The following is a 21,787-nucleotide window of genomic DNA, read 5'->3' on the forward strand; positions in this document are numbered from 1 at the left end:
TGGATACGCAAAATGTATGTAGAACAAGGATGACAACATCCATAAAAGCGAAGCACTGAAACTGTAGGACAAACGGACATTAACACTTATATAGTGTCAGATCTGAATAATCAGAATATAAATGTATAAGAGTTGAAGCAAATTGTAAATGTAAATTTGTTGAAAAACTGCTTGATACAGGATAATGTTTATGGACATACTTACATTTTTAGGACTTGATTATAGAGTTGCTTCGCTTGAAACATTATACTTTGTTGTCCCAGGAATAAACATACCAAAAATCAGATCAATCGGATGACTAGATCACAAAAAAATGTGTTGTAAAAAAAGTAAAAAAAATCAATATGTTTAAAATGGACGTACAGACATTCTTGTAATGATTATAGAGTTGCTACGCTTTCTAAATCGTACCTAATTACTAAAGGAATAACCATGCAAAGTTTGAAATCGATAGGACAATTCTAACATGCCTAAATTAACTAAAAAAGCTATCCGTTTGTGACGGACGGACGGACGTACGGACCGACCCTATTTATAGAAAAGCTTCGCTTTTAAAATATCTCCTCCCAAAATGTGTGTGTAATTTATAACAATCTGTCAATTTGCAATAAGTTTTACGATTTGTCTGAATATTTGTTTTATGTTTTTTTTTATTGTTTTTAAAAGTAAAGCTTTTCTATAAATAAGGTCGGTCCGTACGTCCGTAACGGTTAACTCTTTTCGTTAATTTAGGTATGTAAAATTGTCCAACCGATTTCAAACTTTGCAAGGTGATTACTTTAGTAGTGAGGTACGATTTAAAAAGCAACTCTATAATCGTTACCAGAATGTTTGTACGTCCAATTTAAACATGTTGATTTTAATCATTTTAAATAACAAATTTTTATGCATTATAATTTCTGATTGATCTAATTTTAAGAATACTGATTCCTAGGACAACAATATACAATGTCATGAGCGAATCATCTCTATAATATAGTCATAAAAATGTAAGTGTGTCCTTAAACATTATCCTGCATGTAAGCAGTTTTTCAACGAATTTACTTATTATTTTGTTTCGAATTTTATACATTTATAATCTGATTATCCAGTTCTGAAGTGTTTATGTTCGTTTGTCCTACCGTTTCAGAGCTTCGCTTTTAGGGATGTTGTCATCCTTGTTTTATGAAATTTATTGATTTTGTACATGTCTTGAGAAGATAATTATCGATTTTTTAATACATTTCTCTCTATCTCTCTTTTCTCCAAAACCGTTTATCCCTAATTTATCTATTTTTCCAGAGATTTATTCTCCCTTTTTCTATCTATCTTAATACCTCTGGGAGGACGATTCATAACAACGTAGGGCCATTCCTTTAAAGTAGGTTCAAATGCACAAACGTCCCGTTGGAAGGCCTTACAGTGCATGGTAAATGAAATGCGACTGTTATGGGTCAAGCCTTTCCCTCTACTCTTACTATTGATTTTAACTACGCATCTGACATAGCTACGGAAGGTACAACTTTTAACGTCTTTAGTTATGACTAGGTCGAAGCTGATTATTCTGACCCTATCTTTTTCTTTGTCTCTCTGTCTCTCTGTCTCTCTCTCTCTCTCTCTCTCTCTCTCTCTCTCTCTCTCTCTCTCTCGTTCTTTCTTTCTTTCTTTTGGATTTTCCCTTTTCAGTATTTTAATCTTTTTTCTCCATTTTTATGTTAATTTTAAATTTTTGAAAATATGTGTATTAAAGATACGCAAAAGGTAAAGAAAATTGCCGCCCACTTTTCAAAGCACCTAATGATATTTTCAACAAGTTTTACAGTGTTTATGAAAGCGCAAAAAAAGTTCAAAATTTGCCTTGACAAGGAAGAGAATGGTCTAAATAAGACACTTAGTTTGTAATAATACCAGCGGCTGTGCCCCTAGCATCAATATTCAATAGGGTAAAAAATAGCCTTAAACCATCTCAAGGCTAAAATCTAAAACAAAATAACCTGAATCAATCCCGGTACCTATATGAAACTTTCCTTAAAAGGAGTACTCAATCATTTCAGTATTTAAAAAAAACCTTACTACTTTATATAAGGATTGCAAAAGTGATCAAAAATATATAAAAACACAAAAACGACTAAATATTTAAAACCAATACAAAAATAAGTAATTCTGAATTCAGTCGCTGACTTACAAACTAAGTTTAACTAAATGTAGAAAAGTTTTGCTTTAAACATTTTGAGACTTTGTAATCTAAGGTATAAGAATAATTAGGCCTAAAATGTATATCTTTGTTTCAAATTTCAAGGTTCGGCTTAGCTGACCTTCAAACAAAAAGAAAATAGTACATGAGAACATGAGAGCATACAGGGTGCCTTATCTTGTAATAGGTATCCTATTATATGAAATAGTAAGTGTTTTTTGTCTGTCCCAAAGGATCTCGCTAACCGCTGAACCGATATTGTTCTCCTTTGCAGTGAAGCTTCCTATAAATCCTTGGAAGGTTTTAAACTATTTTTGGAGAGGGTGTCTTCATCCCTCTCCCCCCCCAAAAATATTTATTTTAACTCTTTTGAAACTCAAATTTAAAATGGGATGAGGTCGACTTTTCCCCCTCCTAAGTGCCCCTAGAGGCTTCTAGGGGGCTTAGCTGCTAGTAATTATATAATATAATATAATAATCGTTCATTAAAACGAACACAGCAATAGTGTCTGACTGATTATGACGTAACAAAAAAAATTAGCCAATGAGAGGCCACTATAAATTTTACCATTGGTCAATAACGGCCTCTCATTGGCTAATTTTTTTTGTTACGTCATAATCAGTCAGACACTATTACTGTGTTCATTAAAACATGTTAAGAATTTTCAACGATTTCAAACTTTGCATGATGATTCCTATAATAGTTAGGTACGATTTAGAAAGCGTAGCAATTCTATAATCGTTACCAGTATGTCCGTACGTCCATTTAAGACATCTTAATTTTTAACCTTTTTGACAACATTTTTTTATGATTTATAATTAGCCTATTCATCTGATTTTTTAATACTGATTCCTATTACAACAAGGTAGAATGTTATAATCGAAGCATCACAATAATCAAGTCCTAAAAATGTAAGTATGTTCTTAAACAGGATCATCTATTTAATCAGTTTTGTTAGATTTCATAAATTTGTATTTTGATTATACAGTTATGACCCTATACAAGTGTTAATATTCGGTTATCCTAACGTTTCAGAGCTTGTTGTCATCCTTGTTAATTTACATATAGCTCTGTTAACCATGAAGAACTTTTTACTGCTCACCCTGTATTAAAAGATGTATAGACAGATAAATTGTAAAAAGTATTATTCAAAGATAAGTTTCAGTTTGAATGAGACATCTCTCTTAGGCTAATAGATTAAGCAATTGACATTTACATATATAGATAAGCAACTTTGAACAAAGGCCATCCAAGGAAAACAAGGATGACAACATCCATAAAAGCGAAGCACTGAAACGGTAGGACAAACGGACATTAACACTTGTATAGTATCTGAACTGAAAAATCGGAACATAATGTATAAATATCGAATCAAAATTGTAGGTAAATTTGTTAAAAAACTGCTTAAAAACAGGATAATGTTTATAGACATACTTACATTTTTGGACTTGATTATAGAGTTGCTTCGCTTATAATATTGTTCTTTGTTGTCCCAGGAATCAATATACCAAAAATCAGATCAAACGGATAATTAAAACACTTGAAAATTTGTTGTTAAAAAAGTAGAAAAATCAACATGTTTAAAATGGACGTACGGACATTCTGGTAATGATAATAGAGTTGCTACGCTTTCTAAATCGTACCCAACTACTACAGGAATCATCATGCAAAGTTTGAAATCGATAGAACAATTCTAACATGCCTAAATTAACGAATAAAAGCTATCTATCTCGGACGGACGTACGGACGGACGGACGGACGGACGGACGTACGGACGGACGGACCGACCCTAATTATAGAAAAGCTTCGCTTTTAAAAATTTAAAAAAGACAATTTAGTAAAAAATCATATTAATGTGATTAAAAAGTATAGTTATAAAAAAAAATAATATCACATGGATATTACACCAGATTATCATGTACTCTAATAAAGTGAAAATTGTAGCTGGCTACAATAACGATCACTCCCATCCGACCCCTTTACTCCATCATCTCCCATTTAAATGGATCTATCCAATAAATGACGTCCATGTTGGCAACCAATGACAATTTTTCCTTTTTTATAATACCCATATTCTAAATCCATTGTTATAAAAAATGTTTAAACTGTTTGTCCTCAAATTTTTTTTTTTAATTTTTTTTTTTTGGAAAGTTTTTTTTTTGTCCTAATCTAGTCCATAGTATGAAAATAAAGCGGCTATTGTATCCTTAAATTAATGTTTACATAAGGCTGAAAATAATCCTGGCGTTTCATGAAAAAAAAGTAAAACTGTACAAATAACCCAAAGAACAAAAGATGATAATTCTTATTTATAAGAATGATTTTTTTCCACGCTTTTTCTATTCTTTGATGCAATTAAAACCTTTTGAATGGCTATGCGCTAATACTTCTAAAGATCATAATTTTACTATTTTCAAGCAACTTTTTTGTTACAAAGTATTGCTAAGAATAGGAATGTTCTTGTACAAAAAAATTAATGGTAAAATAATCTAAAAAAATTTTCACGGTTGATTTGGGTCATTAAGCTTACATAATTATTATTATTTCATGTGCTTTTTGTACAGATTAAAAAAACATTTTTTTATTTATAATGAATTTCAATGTTTTCTATTAATTAATGTATCTTTGACATTAGCAAAGTGTTTACTCCTATTATATAAAGTAGGAAGTTTTTTTTGTCTGAAGCCTAAGATCTTAATAACTAAGGAACCGATTAGGTTCTCTATATTAGGTAACCTTCACATAGCATGGTTTTTGGCTATTTTATTTTAAGATTTAAATTTTGGGAAAAGGATGGTTTTTAGCTTTTTTTCCTAGCCTCTCTTTGCTAATTATAGTAGCGTAGTAGCTAGTTTTTTAATAAAGCACTTCATGCATTTATTTTGGTAGGACTAACTTATAATAGACTAAAACCTTTCCCGGACTAAAAGTTTTATTTTATTATGAGAATTTAACTGCTTTAGTACTGTTGGACCATAATTCTTCACAAATAAATACGTATATAAGTTTTTAAAATTTAAGTCTACAATACCTAAATTGTTTAGCTTACTTTCTGACGTACACTTGCTAATCTTGTAATCTTTACAGTTGGGGTTTTAAGCATTTTTTAAAGACAAATTTTTATTTATCAAAAATTGTTTTGAGAAATTTTTGTGATACATTGACATTATTTAACAGAAAGATTAACTGTTTCGCCTCTAGCATCTACTAGAGGCCGTGAATATGAAGATTGCAAAATGGTCTCAAACCAACCCAAAGCTTAAATCTAAAATTTAGAATAACCTAAAACCATCCCGGGATCAACTAAAAATGAGAACCTAACCGTTTCATTAGAAAAACCTTACTTCTTTAATATTTGATGCAAATTAAAACATATCTTCGAGACAAAAAAAAAAGACATACACATAGACATTCAGCTTCTACTTTAGTTAATACTTAAAATATTACATAATCGTCCAACTGAAGCCAAATTTAGTTTGCGAGTGAGTGAGACTAAACACGACATTAAAGCAAATAGAAATCATGTCACCAATATTTGCACATTATGAAATATGTTTTTCACCAAAGATTTTCTTTAACTCATATCATAAAAAAACTAAGAGTTTTAGAAACAACGGGCCAAATCCCATGAAAATGGATCTCGGACAAAGTAGCTTCGGACAAAGTAGCTTCGGACAAAGTAGCTTCAGGACAAAGTAGCTTCAGGACAAAGTAGCTTCGGGACAAAGTAGCTTCAGGACAAAGTAGCTTCGGACAAAGTAGCTTCCACTGTTAATAAAGGTCATGGCCGCAGCGTTCGGCCCCCTAGCCTGCCTAACCGCGGGCGCTCGGCCCCCTAGCCTATAACCTAACCTAACCCAACCTAAAAATTGTAAAAACATCATTTTAAAAATTGTAAAAACAATATTAAAAATTGTAAAAACAATATTAAAAATTGTAAAAACAAAATTAGAAATTGTAAAAATCTGCCAACCACTCTTTGTAAAATCCACGAAATTCCAAACCACCTATGTATTAACAGTTGAGGATATTTTACTTAAATTAATGTCCTGAGGCTATCATAGATTAGGTTAGGCTACTTTGTCCTGAAGCTACTTTGTCCGAAGCTACTTTGTCCAAGATCCATGAAAATTTTTAAGGCTAGTCTATGGTTTCTAAGTGTTACACATTTCTTTATATTTATGTAAGCCTTAAGGATACCCTAAAAATTTAAAAGGAATATATGTTTTCCTTTATGAGCAAAGCTTTTCTTTGCATCATATCACAAAGATGCAAAAGAATTTTCTTACTGCTTTAATAACAAAAATACAAATCCTGTAAGATTTCTTAGTCTAGCTTAGGGTTTCTGAGTCTTATATATTAATTTTTTCTATGTAAGGCTAAGGCTACCTTAACTTCTATGTTAGCCTAAAAGAAAGACCTTTAAGATATCTATAATTTTATTGCACTGAAAAAAACAGATACTATTGATTTGTTCTATTTTTTAATGACATGGTCTAGTACAATTATGACTTTTTTTAATTTCTCATTTTTGGATAATTATCGTTCTTGTTAGAATGCACGTAGATTGCAAATTTAAAAATATATTTTGTCCATTCATAATACACCTACTCATCACTATTTCTGAATTCAGTGTATTGTATTTGATTCACAGATTATGAATTTATGATTCATATACAATTTTTTTTATTCTTAACTGGTAACTTTCCCCCTAACCTCTACGTCTACATGTTTCAATAATGATGCTAAGGGGGTGCATCCTCAAACTAACATCTTTGTATTTTAAAGTCCAAGCTTTTCTATAATTAGGGTCTGTCAGTACATGTACTAGGGTTGGGCCGGATATCCGGTTTGGCCGGTCATCCGGCCGGATACTGGATATTAAAACTATCCGGTTATCCGGCCGGATATCCGGTAATTTGCCAGATATACAACGTTGGCCAGATATCCGGCCGGAACCGGATATCAGGCATTAGAAATCAGCCGGATATCCGGTATCCGGTATCCGGCCAAAAAAGTATCCGGCCCAACCCTAACATGTACATACATCTGCACTTCACATACCCCTTAAGGCATGATTTAGGCATTTTAAAATTGTCCTATATATCTCAAATTTTGGATGATCCAAACAGTTAGGTACGGATCTATAAATTGTAGTAACTCTATAATCTTTACCAGAAATTCCGTATGTCCCTTTAAAACATATTGATTTTAACTTAATTATTAACTAAATTATCCCCTCCCCCAACTTCAAGTACTCTTAGAGGCCTCTAGAGGCAAAGGCGATAGTAATAAATATGATATCCTTCTACCCAATTATCTAGCTAAATCAGAGTGTTGACTTTACATAGATTGCATTTTTGGAATGCAATTTTTTACAGAGCCGACTCTCTTGAGAATCATTAATCACACATTTTTGGGAGTTTAACCGAGAAAATACATTGTTATTCTTTACATTTTTTGTCCTCTCATTTTGGATGGCGTATGGCTATCCTAAAAGCTACTTTTATCATAAGTTAATTTATTTGGAATAGTGGCGTCGTTACGGGACGTCCTTGCGAGGGGATTGGAGCGTAAACAGTTGATTAACCTTTCCTATTCCCCAAAAAAAGCTTGTACTTCCTTAGCTACTTTAGTATTAATTTCTTTGTTTAATTAATAGTCTATTTTTCTTATTATGATCCTTCCTTTTGTTTAACTTCTTTGTTTGTCTTTTTTTCATTTCCTTTTTTCTTTTTTTTCTCTAAAATTTTCTATCAATTTATTCTTTACTTTTTAACCTTCCGTTATTTTTATATTTTTTTGACACTCTCGTTTTTGTTTCAGTTTATTTGTGCATGTGTAATTTTGTTGTAACTAGCTGGTCAAACATATTTATACAAAGATGGACAGGGAAACAGAGATTGGCCAAGGCAGAAAACGAGATAACAAGGATGTAACATCTATGAGTAGCGAAGCACAAAAAAAATCGCTTAAGTTAGTGGTAAAGCAGATGTTTACTTGTCATAAAAAAGAAAAGGGGGTTGGGTATATGCAATAAATGATTTTTAAAAAATCACAAAACATTTTACAATTAAGTAACTATGTCTTTTCTTTTAAAGAAAGTCAGACCTACAGAAAAAGTAACTTACTTATACTGAATTCTCATTTGAACAAAGAATCATCACTAAAAAATTCAGCTATCTAGCTTTGATAGCAGCTGAGTAAATATTATTTTCCTTAAAGCTTTTCTGAAAGACAGACAGACATTGTGTATAATAGAGTATCTTCGCTACTGAAAATTAAAGATAAGCTAGTTTTACAAAACTTGAAAAAAAAGAAAAATAATCTATTTTCCAGAAACTGATCAATATCAAATTGATTAGAACTGGTTTTCAGCCTACTGAAAAATCATGTATAGCATATTACACGTATTACCGACAACGTTCAACGAATATTCAAATAAAATAAAATAAATACTACGAGTTTTGTTAGCCCGGACCTTTGGCCACTCGGGGCTAACAAAACTGGTTTAAATCTTATAATTTAACATAAATAATTATTCCTCGACTGCAATATCCCTGGATCCCTGCACAGTTGACCGACCATTAATTGTAAAAAAATTGTTGTCATTTATCAAGGTCATAAGCCGCACATTTTGTCGTTGGCATAGCTACTATACATTAAGGGTATTTTTGGACGTTTATCTGTATATCAGTGTAGCGAAATAGAAGAGGTAATGATTTTTTGTGTGTATGGGGAATTCCTGTAATGATAACGCATATGGAAGTTTGTTGATTCTATTGCTAATAGATAATAATTAAGCCATTTTAGTGTTCTTATATTTGAACTATTTTCTTATTTTGAAAGTGAATTATCCTTGTAATAGTAATTAATACATGGTGATTCCTTGGATAAAAAGCATACCATCTTTTAAAATATATTTCTCTATTATGGATAATTTTATCCTTGCCAGTTCACCAACGAACAATTTCTGCGAGTCATTAGATAAAACTTTCATATTTTTTTATTTGCAAAAAAAAAGTTATGATGAAAAAGTATAATCAAAAAATCATTATTTTTAATAAAATTTAAATAACTGTCTTCGCTATCCGAATATAAATCGCGTTTTTCTTGGATATTGTCATCCTTATTTATATATAGATATATAAAGTTTATAATGCCCTAAAGACTATTAATTATATTGCATAATATAGTCTGACTTATCTAACTAACTTTTAGTTCCTAGCCAAATTACAAAAATATTTAAACATTTCTAAATATGGGCGTGACAATTTCACGTTTCATGTGTAATAAGATTATTTTCTTCTAATATGTTAAAAATACCGAGATTGTCCTCGCCCATGAACAGGTGCATCTTAACAGAGTGCACAATTAGGAGAATAAGCTGGTTTTACATAAAGTATCGATTGAGCACTTATAACCCAAATAAATTGAAAAATGGGGAATTTTTTTTTTTTTCATGTCTTACCCATGCGGGGCTTCCTAGTACCCAATATAACCTAACCTAAGCTTAAATAATAAACATACAAACATTTTATAATATGGGTGGGTTTAATGATCATTAGTTTATCCAAAGATTAAAGTGTACAAAATTGATTAGATTCATTGATTCTGGCCCAAATGTCTTGTGTACTGAAATTAACCTTATTCAAAGCAATAGATTATGATTTTAGAATGCATTGAAAGCTATTAATGGAATTAATGCATGACATTTTTTATATCTCTTTCTGAATCTCTTTCTGACTCTCTCTCTCTCTCTCTCTCTCTCTCTCTCTCTCTCTCTCACACACTCTTTCATTCTTTCTTCTCTCTCTCTCTCTCTCTCTCTTGATATTCTTTTTTCACTCCCAATCTTTTATCACCTTATCTATTTTCTTTTCTTTCTCTCTCTCTCTCTCTCTCTCTCTCTTATAAGCTTATAAAAGTATTATTCATGTCACTTCCTAGATTAGACACTACCTTCAATCTGTGTTGCTCTCAGTTCTTACTTTTCAACCAAAGAATTTAAACATTTTATTAGCGCACAATAAATGAATAAGTACCTAACCCAAGAAGTGTAGCTCATTTTCAGTTGCTATCAAATTGCTTTCTGTTCATTTATAGGGACTCGGCTTTATTTTTTTCATAAGCTTATTTCAAAGATCCAATACAAAATCGGTACAGGGTCCTGCCCTGTGGGCTGAATTACATATAGCTTATACCTCCTCTGTTCTTTTACTTTAATATTAGCACTGCGAATCACTAGGGTGCTTCCGTATGTTTATATTTAATTTTGTTATTACATCCTAAGATTTAGGAATTTTATTGCTAAATTTAAGCCTTATGCCCTTATGCCTAAAAATGTAAGTATGTCCTTAAATAGTATCCTGTATTTAAGCAGTTTTGCAACAAATTTATGTACAACTTTGTTTAGACTTATACATTTTTATTCTGTCTATTCAGTTCTGACACTCGTATTTGTATTTCCTATCGATTAAGAGCTGGTCTTTTATGAATGTTGTCATCCTTGTTTATAGCTATTAGATTTAACATGTGCAGCTGTTTTGAATGATATTCCTAAGTGAGATTGTTTAGTCTAGACCTACAAATATTCGTCTCCTGTGTTCTTCAAAACAATGATCACTTAATCTTGATACTATCTATTATCTCTCTCGCCTTTTTCTTTTCTTTTTCCCTCTCTCTCTTTCTCTCTAATTTTCTCAGTATTATTTAAAACCTTACTGAATCTTGATATTCTTTTTTCACTCCCAATCTTTTATCACCTTATCTATTTTCTTTTCTTTCTCTCTCTCTCTCTCTCTCTCTCTCTCTCTCTCTCTCACTCTCTCTCTCTCTCTCTCTCTCTCTCTCTCACTCTCTCTCTCTCTCTCTCTCTCTCACTCTCTCTCTCTCTCTCTCTCTCTCTCTCTCTCTCTCTCTCTCTCTCTCTCTCACTCTCTCTCTCTCTCTCTCTCTCTCTCTCTCTCTCTCTCTCTCTCTCTCTCTCTCTCTTTCTTTTTCTCTTTCTTTTTTTTTATTATTATTTTTTCCCTTTTGTTCTCTATAACCTCTAACTGCATAATAATGTTACTAGCCTAATTAATATAAATCTCTGTAGATTATACACATTATAAAGAGTTTCTAGGACATTAAAAACAATTAAATTACAGTAATTTATCAGAAAATTACTCACAACTAATGTAGTGTGATGTTATTGAAGTAAATGTTTTTAGGAATTTTATATTAAAGTTCAAATTACGACACAATTCTTTAGCTAATTAGATTAGAGTTATTTGGCTTGATCTTGCTCTTTAATCGTTGCCTTCGGAGAGAGAGAGAGAGAGAGAGGAAGAGAGAGAGAGAGAGAGAGAGAGAGAGAGAGAGAGAGAGAGAGAGAGTGTGAGAGAGAGAGAGAGAGAGAGAGAGAGAGAGAAAGAAAAGAAAATAGATAAGGTGATAAAAGATTGGGAGTGAAAAAAGAATATCAAGATTCAGTAAGGTTTTAAATAATACTGAGAAAATTAGAGAGAAAGAGAGAGAGGGAAAAAAGAAAAGAAAAAGGCGAGAGAGATAATAGATAGTATCAAGATTAAGTGATCATTGTTTTGAAGAACACAGGAGACGAATATTTGTAGGTCTAGACTAAACAATCTCACTTAGGAATATCATTCAAAACAGCTGCACATGTTAAATCTAATAGCTATAAACAAGGATGACAACATTCATAAAAGACCAGCTCTTAATCGATAGGAAATACAAATACGAGTGTCAGAACTGAATAGACAGAATAAAAATGTATAAGTCTAAACAAAGTTGTACATAAATTTGTTGCAAAACTGCTTAAATACAGGATACTATTTAAGGACATACTTACATTTTTAGGCATAAGGGCATAAGGCTTAAATTTAGCAATAAAATTCCTAAATCTTAGGATGTAATAACAAAATTAAATATAAACATACGGAAGCACCCTAGTGATTCGCAGTGCTAATATTAAAGTAAAAGAACAGAGGAGGTATAAGCTATATGTAATTCAGCCCACAGGGCAGGACCCTGTACCGATTTTGTATTGGATCTTTGAAATAAGCTTATGAAAAAAATAAAGCCGAGTCCCTATAAATGAACAGAAAGCAATTTGATAGCAACTGAAAATGAGCTACACTTCTTGGGTTAGGTACTTATTCATTTATTGTGCGCTAATAAAATGTTTAAATTCTTTGGTTGAAAAGTAAGAACTGAGAGCAACACAGATTGAAGGTAGTGTCTAATCTAGGAAGTGACATGAATAATACTTTTATAAGCTTCCCAAAAATTTACACAATAGTGGGCGAGGAAGCTCTTTATAGTGTCTATAAAAAGAGGATAAATTTAGAAGCTTTTGGCCAAAGTATCTCGAATGACGTAATATTAGAGAGATTAGGGGGTGAGAAAAAGAGAGTATGAGTGTGCTTGTATCAGGAAGGGAGAGAACATTGGGCTGTAAGAATTTAGTTATTATTACTTAAATCCTACACCAGATTATCATGTTCTCTAATAAATTGAAACTTGTAGCGGGCTAAAACGACGAACCCCTCCATCCTCCCCCTTTAACCCAAACCCTACCCTACTACTGAAGTGATATTAGGGAGAAATTAGCAACTAAAATGAAAATAATACTTAGTAAGTAATCTTAACAGAATAGTACATACACACACACTCATACATAATATTTAATTGTGTCACACACTTACAAACAAATATTTAGTAACCTAAATATTTGTGGTGCCAAAAAAAGACGTCTCTTAAGTAGTTTAATATTTCGTCCTCAAAATTGCACTGAACATCAAGGACGTTGTTTGTAGCAATGCTACTCTTAAATTTACTTAACTTATTGGGGGGGGGGGGGGGGGGGGGGGGGGGATCGGCGAGAATAATTTCTACTTGTGCCCAAAGTTTTCAAAATGCTTTTTACCTAATTTTGTTTGTTTGGTTCCAAGTAGCAGTGAACAAACTGTTGAACCATTAATTCAAGGTTAGGTTTTTTGTCTGAAGCTTAAGATACCAGAAGAGTTGTACGTATAAATATCTTTGGGAGGTTTTAGGCTATTATATTTACGTCCTCCACCCTTTCCTTAGAGGATAGGGGCGAAGAAAATCATCCTCTTTACTGCTGATACTTTTTTTTAAAAATCTATTTATACTGTACTTGTAATGATGTCATTCTTGTTTTCATGCAATTGTTTGAATGTGTGCTTTTAATCAATTTAATTAGGGGAGATTAAATCATCTTACTCTAGTTTTACTTATATTTAAATAGATAGATAAATTTGGAGATAGATAGAGAAATCTGTATATGACAGTTAAAAATCTAAATTACATTAGGCAGGTTTAAGTGTGATATAATATTAATCTGATAGGTTGATAACAAAACTGATATATAGAATAAAAATAGATAATTACAATTAAGACTAAAAAATTGATGAAGGGAATGATAAATAGATACCTGTTTTAATCTGTCAGGTATAATGGTGGCGAGATAGATAGTTAGAATGATAGATAAATGGATAGATATTAAGATACCTGTTTTAATTTGTCAGGTATAATGGAGGTGAGATAGATAGTTAGAATGATAGATAAATAGATAAATGTATAGATAGATAGATAAATAGATATATGGATAGACAGATACATTAATAGATAGATAGTTAGAATGATAGATAAATGGATAGATAGATAGATATATGAATAGATAGATAGATGGATAGATAGATAGATACCTGTTTTAATCTGTCAGGTATAATGGAGGCGAGATCTCTCATACTTCTACTCATCAACTCCTGCAACAAAAGATTAATCTAGACTGTGTAGATACTGTAAGCGCCTCTTTTCAATATTAGTTTAAGAAAGAATAAATGTGTGCCGCCAAGTTCGTTTATTTCTAGGGGTGATTTCTATTGGGATGTTGGTGGTACCCTCCCCCCTCCCCACCTCCCCCAAAAAATTAAAAAGTTATAAACCCTTCCAGGGCCTACATTGTAAAGCAGAATTATATCGGTTCAGCGGTACGATACCACACACACTCACATACACACACACACACACACATACACACACACACACACACATACACACATACACACACACAAACAGAACCTGTAACTTTAGTATAAAGATTTAAGCAAAAACATAAATTACAAGTGGGGAGTGTCCCTTTATTTCAACTCAATTCACTAGAGATAGGGGTTTATATTTACATTGCTGTGTGATTACGTAACACTATCAGTGAAAAGTATAAGAATCCTTTAAAATAATTTAGTCATCTTTATAAGTAGTTGATTTCTCCTAACCATTAACCTATAAAAATTGGAAAGAATGTTAATGAATATACTAGATTTTAAATCTGCATAAAATTTTAAGGATTTTTTATAAAATTCGTTTTTTATATAATTCATTATTTAAAAGCGCAAATCCAATTTAAGATAATAAATTTTGACCAATAGGAAAGGTGGATTGGAAACTACCTACGCTCTAATTGGTTGAATAATGTACGTCACTTAAGCTTCTCCAATCAGGGCGCAGATATAGTTTTCAATCCACCAATCACAGATGTCAAAATTATTTAACTTAATTTGTATTTGCGCTTATAGATAAAGAATTATACAAAAAACGAATCTTATAAAAATTCCTTAAAATTTTATGCAGATTTCAAATCTATTATATTCATTAAAATTCTTTCCAATTTTTATAGCTTACTAACCATAACTCTTTTGGGTGTTTGGGATAACGAACATTTCCCGTAAAGACACAGGCAAATACAAAGCTTCCTTACAAATAGTTCAAATAGTTTCTTATTCTTCATAAACGTGCACACATCCTGATCATTTAATTTACTTTATGATTATATACTTAATTAGTTAATTATAGTTTTTGTAAACAAAAATTTAAATATATTTTAAAAATTAAATTCATCACGAAACCTCTTATATCATCATTTTCCCAAATACATTTCCAGAATTAATGGATTCGAAACCGATTAAAAATCGGTGGTTTAGAACCAGTTCTCTGTCATATTGAAAAAATCATGTACAGCATTGTCTTGCAGACAACTTTCCACGAATATTAAGATAAAAATAATAAAATTAATACCAGTTTTGATATCCCGGTCCATTGGTCCCTCGGGGCGATCAAAACTGGTTTTAATCTTTAATTTAGCATCCGTGGAAAGCTGTCTATAATACAATACGATATATAACTATTCCCAAATGCGTTTCCTTATCTCTGAAAATTTTTTCGACATTGAAAGATTGACATTGATTTCCAAGATTTTCGTTTCCGGTTAGTTGGGTTCCAGTCAGCCAATACGGGAGCATTCCTCATATGGAAATTTATACTGAAGGTAGCAAAAATAAAAGAACAAGAAACAAACGCGATCAATTTAGTAATTCAGTATTCTGCTGCCTTAATAAAAGTAAGATTTAAAAGAAAAAAGTTAAGGGAGGGGGGGTTCCCATAGGTCATTTATCTTAGAAGGGAGGAGATACCCTTCCACAAAATGTGCACGAACCTTCCATGGACCCATAAGAAGCTTCGCTGTAACGAAAACCCATATAGATCCAGCAGACAAATATAGTTTTATATAAATATATAATTTCATTCTTTTAGGTAAATAATCCTAGCAATGCGTCGTAGCTCTTTTCATAGCGCACCTACTTTTGAAAGAAGTAGCGTGCGGTAGGAGGGTGGTAACACCCTCATTAAAATCTAAAGGGCCTACCTTCCCTTTTTTCACTTTTTAATGCTTTAAAATCCCCTCGAGAATCGCTGTGCACGCCCCTGCTGTAAAAACTATGCTTTTAAGCTATTATAAAAGTGACGTTGTTTGAGAGAAACTAAAAATCAGATTGGCGTGAATTTGGATTTTGATGGTTTTCCTTAAAATGACCCATGTCATGTTGAAACGGACTAAGTTTGAGGGTAAACATTTTTTTTATTTTCACCCCCCCCCCCCCCCCCTGGACGTCTAAGGATGTTTTATTCTTGTTTCATATCTAATTACCTTTTTTATAGTCAACAAAAATAAACTTAATTAAAATTTTTGTTTTAATCTAGCGCTTGAACAAAAATTTAAATTTTGGGCTGTAAAAAAACCAAGGGGATTTGTAAAAGATACAATATTATTTTTTTATCATTCTGGAGGGGGGGGGGGCGGGTTGAGAGAGGGTCAAAAATCCTTTTGCACGCCCATGCTTCAAATTGTTTATGATACCAATTGTTATGCTATGATAAAGTCAAAACAGCATATTAATCATATATGTAGTCATAACACAGAAATAAAAATTACGCCATCTCTTAACTTATCCTTTTGTATAAAGTAGTGAGATTTTTTGCTAATCACTGAACCGATATCTTTCTCCTTTATAATGAAGCTTATTAAAGGTCCAGGGAAGTTTTTTTCTAACTATTTTCGGGAAGGGTAACCAACTTTTTATCCTCTAAAACTTAAAATGTAAAAAAAGGGGGGGTGTCCAGTTCCCCCCAGATTTAAGTGCCCCAAGCTTAGCCGCTATTAATATAAAAAGCGAAACGTGAAATTTCAAAAATGACAAATTATGTCATTTGTCTGATAAAGTAGCTGGAATTGTTAAAATTCTTACCTGTGCTAAAATTTCTTTAATTAGTTCTTCTGTCATTTCTTTGTAGAATAACATCCCTGTTCAAATATCAGTTCAGAATATATATATTTATATATGTACATACTTGGGACTAAGACTAAACTTCTCAAAAAAATCATTTATCATTAAGGTCTTGTTTATTTATCTTAAGTAACAATGTGCAAAAATTTTAGAAGCATTTTGTTTCTTTTTTTGGTAAGGTGAAGATTGAATTTTACAGGTTTTTATATAATTAAGAGGTAGGTTGTCTCTATGTGTGTGTGCCTGTACCCATAGATCTCGCTGACAACGCTCCTTCAAGGTAAAGCTCGCATGGGAAGTTTTTCATTATTTTAAGAGAAATCGCTCATAATAAAATTCTTTTCACTTTCAATTTTTATATTTTTATCCTAGAATTTACAAGACATAGATTTGATTGGGTTAAATTTATTTTACTGCTTATGATTTTATCTGTATTTTTTATAATTACCTTTTTATAGTATTTTAGCTTATAATATTTTTAAAGTGTACTTAACGTTATCATTTAAAGTATCACAATATTTTTACATGGTCAAAAACAACCTACAGTACACATGTAGAGAATTCTATAAATGCACTCATACATTATTTATAATTGACAATACCTCTTGTACACAAGAGTTTTTTAATCAGGATTCCCTGGACAGGTAAGAGTGACATTATTATTAGGAGTGGAATTTAGGGACGTCCAAGCTTTATATTTTGAGGGGGATAAAATGAGGTGCTTCAATGGTTTTGGTGGGATGATAATTTATTTATTTCTAATTTTGAGAGAATTAGAATTAGAGAAAGTTTGAGGGGGTAAACACCCCTTTACCCCCACCTTTTGTAGTCTATAAGTGGGATAAACGCCTTTTTTCATATATATTACAACTCCTTACACTGGAAATTTAGGACATATTTAAAAAGGTTGTAAACTGTACAATAAAAGCGAAGTTTAGACAAGAATTGGTTCAGATACACAATTGGTTTTACCTGAAGAAATTGAAATGGTATACGTGGATATATTATCAGAGGAAAATTTGTCGTCAATTTAGGTTGCTAATATAGACCTCATGTTTATCTAGCGGGGGATGAGGATGGGGTGAAGAAGTGGGCATCGTTATTTTAGCCAGCTGGGAGTATTAGAGTACATGAAAATCTGGCGCAACATCCAAGTAATCATATAATCAAAGAATTTTAAGTTAGGGAAGATTTTTTTTTCCAATTACCTATCAGTGAATCCCTAGCTTAAGGCAGAAGCAAGTATCATAGGATTAAAAGATCAAGACAACAATTTCTAAAACGGGTGTTCCTACGTAGTAAATATAAATGACTTGCTTTTTTAGCACAAGACAAACTGTTATCAAACATTCAGATGCCTTGGTTTCTAAAAATGTGGCTGAAAATGGTTGGTTGTTTTGAAGGATTTTTCTATAGCTTAGTGACAAAATCAAACAAACCCTGTTTTTTTTCAAAGGGATCTAAATGTACAAGACAATGGCACATAAATTGATGTATATTCTCAATGATGATACACAAAATTACCCCTTCTGTAGATTAATATTAGTGGTTAAAATATTTGAACACTCAACTTAATGAATTAACCAATCAAAATTCAATAAAGTCACCAAAGTTGTTAAGCCAACCGAAAAGAAAACATTATTATAAAACTTTCTTTTATTGTATTGTCTCTGTTTCTCGGTAGTAACTTTGTAGGTTGTATTTCAAAGACATATTTCTCAGAACGAAAATAAAGTAGACAATAGCTTTAAGAAAATAGAAAGGTAAAGAGACATTAAAAGTATTTCGGTTCAAAAGATATTATTATTGCATTAGTAGTACAGTAGAATTTTAAGCTTTTTAAAGAAAGTAATTATGGTGTAACTCTATTGTGATAATTGTTTACAGGAATTGTATTTGTGTTTCTAATGTACTTTGAACTGTTCCTATAGAATTCTTTCGCTGGGCGGTTAACTTCTGTATGACTGATGTGTTCAACTCCTTGTGGGCACATGTATCTACATAGATAGATAGATAGATAGATAGATAGATAGATAGATAGATAGATAGATAGATAGATAGATAGATAGATAGATAGATAGATAGATAGATAGATAGATAGATAGATAGATAGATAGATAGATAGATAGATAGATAGATAGATAGATAGATAGATAGATAGATAGATAGATAGATAGATAGATAGATAGATAGATAGATAGATAGATAGATAGATAGATAGATAGATAGATAGATAGATAGATAGATAGATAGATAGATAGATAGATAGATAGATAGATAGATAGATAGATAGATAGATAGATAGATAGATAGATAGATAGATAGATAGATAGATAGATAGATAGATAGATAGATAGTAGATAGATAGATAGATAGATAGATAGATAGATAGATAGATAGATAGATAGATAGATAGATAGATAGATAGATAGATAGATAGATAGATAGATAGATAGATAGATAGATAGATAGATAGATAGATAGATAGATAGATAGTAGATAGATAGATAGATAGATAGATAGATAGATAGATAGATAGATAGATAGGTAGATAGATAGATAGATAGATAGATAGATAGATAGATAGATAGATAGATAGATAAATAGATAGATAGATAGATAGATAGATAGATAGATAGATAGATAGATAGATAGATAGATAGATAGATAGATAGATAGATAGATAGATAGATAGATAGATAGATAGATAGATAGATAGATAGATAGATAGATAGATAGATAGATAGATAGATAGATAGATAGATAGATAGATAGATAGATAGATAGATAGATAGATAGATAGATAGATAGATAGATAGATAGATAGATTGATAGATAGATCGATAGATAGATAGATAGATAGATAGATAGATAGATAGATAGTAGATAGATAGATAGATAGATAGATAGATAGATAGATAGATAGATAGATAGATAGATAGATAGATAGATAGATAGATAGATAGATAGATAGATAGATAGATAGATAGATAGATAGATAGATAGATAGATAGATATATAGAACAAAAGTTACCTAAATAAGCAGCAACTTTTTCAGCATCTACACTTCCATTTTCTGTACCTAAAGTTTAAAAATAAAAAAAAAATGAAATAGGTGTTAAATTCAAAAATAAATAAAATTGATTAAATATTGACCAATTTCGAATTTGTTGTTTATCTCATAAAATGCATATAGACCCAAAAAGAACTAAATAGAAGAAAGAAAAAATAATTGGGATAATTATTTAGATTAGGGTAAATAAAGGTTAGGGGAGCCCCGCAGGGTTAGGGCTCCAGTAGGGACTGAAATATGTTTTAGTAATTTGAATAAAGGGAGTGGGAGGTATCTAAATGTCCAAAAAGTAAGTAAAGTACTTTTTTATTCATCACTTGTATGTAGTTTGTACAAATAATCAAAATATAAGAAGTTTAGGTCCATTGCTATCTATCTAACTAGCCAAATAAGTAATGATCAATCTTCATGTTTATCTATTTATCTATGTTTCAAAGTATCTGTCTATCCAAACTAAATGGATTTACCTATCCAACCATCTATCTATCCAATTATAGCTCCAGCTGGCCATCTATCTAACTATTTATCTGTCAATAAAACTATCTATTTTCTCAATCATAAATCTATCCATCGCTTTATCTGTCTATCCAACTATCTGTCTATCCAAGTATAACTCTAGCTGTCTATCTATCCAAATATATGTCTATCCAATTATCTATCTATCCATTTATCTGTCTATCCAAGTATAACTCTAGCTTTCTATCCATCCATTTATCTGTCTATCCAACTTTCTATCTATCCAACTATAAAACTATCTATCTATCCCTTTATCTGTCTATCCAACTATCTATCTATCCAACTATCTAGCTATCCAACTATAACTCTATATATCTATGTATGTACATTGTACAATGTCAAGGGTGGATGCAAATGTTCATGCTGTCTTGAAATAAAAATTATTTTGGTCTACAGAGATTGAACGACCGCCGTCACATAAACACACTTTCAAAAGAATTTGTGATTAGACAAGCTACTAAATAATTCACTTCGTCTGTCCGTCAGTACGTCAGTCTGTAATGCTATGAGGGAAATGTGATTTACCCGGCTACTATTTTTTTGGAAAGATTCCCATACCAATTAGCATCCAGTATATAATGTATTTTGTCCGTCAGTCTGTCAGTCTATTGAAAGGAAAACGAATTAAAAGGTTTTATGATTTTTTAAATTTTATTCTTAATTTAAAACTGCTTTTTAACCACTGTATTCGTATTCGTATTTCCAAGATTCCATTCATGGTTTTTGTGCTTGTCATCCTTGTTAGTATTAACGAGGACAAGAAGGATTTTATACAGCGCAGTAATTACAAGACAAACAAAAACAGATAATTTAATTTATGTGTGTATATCTTAATAAGTCGCCATTACCTGCATAAACGATTATCTAGAGAGGGGCACTTAACGTGGTAGGGAAAAAGTTAACCACCCTCATTTTCATTTTACTTCAGTACAAACGGACAAACACATCCTGTTACTTTTATATAAGGATTTTTACTAATAGCAGCTTATTGCCTTAATTTTATTAATTATCATCTGGTAATGAACATAATTGCTCTTGTTTTATACTGTAAAAATGTTAATAGGTAGATAGCGGTTCACACTTCGACTATTTTGTTATTATAAGTTTGAAAAATGGATATAGGATATATGCATGTGGATTTATTGACACGAGAAAATTTGTTGTTAATTTAGCTTGGACCTCATTTATTGGTCAGTTCATTCTTCCAGTATAGAGGAGAGGATGATGGAAATTGAGTGGATGGGAAGTTTTGTTATTTTAGCTAGCTACGAGCATCACCTTATCAGAGTACAATAAAATATGATGCAACATCCAAGTAATAATAGATCGATTGTTTGAAACGTGTGTGAAGAAAATATAATTTTTCATAC

At 31.5% G+C, this 21,787-nt stretch overlaps 1 protein-coding gene across 4 annotated transcripts in view; it reads right to left on the reverse strand.

Annotated features, from left to right (window-relative positions):
* The window catches only part of LOC145328897 (uncharacterized), a 62,832-nt gene that overhangs the window by 9,333 nt on the left and 31,712 nt on the right, over positions 1-21,787 (reverse strand). For all 4 annotated transcript variants that reach the window (XR_013882718.1, XR_013882717.1, XM_080172835.1 and 1 more), the window contains exons 11-14: positions 19,863-19,910; positions 18,753-18,825; positions 16,790-16,844; positions 13,913-13,972 (exon numbers count right to left, since the gene is read on the reverse strand). Coding sequence is in view for 2 of the 4 variants with exons in the window: in XM_080172835.1 (XP_080028961.1) it covers positions 13,913-13,972; positions 16,790-16,844; positions 18,753-18,825; positions 19,863-19,910 (236 nt within the window). In the remaining 2 variants the exon portion in view is untranslated. The remainder of the gene's footprint in view (positions 1-13,912; positions 13,973-16,789; positions 16,845-18,752; positions 18,826-19,862; positions 19,911-21,787) is intronic.

The sequence above is a fragment of the Acartia tonsa genome, chromosome 9, assembly GCF_053477335.1.
Source record: "Acartia tonsa isolate MP-2025a chromosome 9, ASM5347733v1, whole genome shotgun sequence".
In the NCBI taxonomy this organism is placed as follows: Eukaryota; Metazoa; Arthropoda; class Copepoda; order Calanoida; family Acartiidae; genus Acartia; species Acartia tonsa.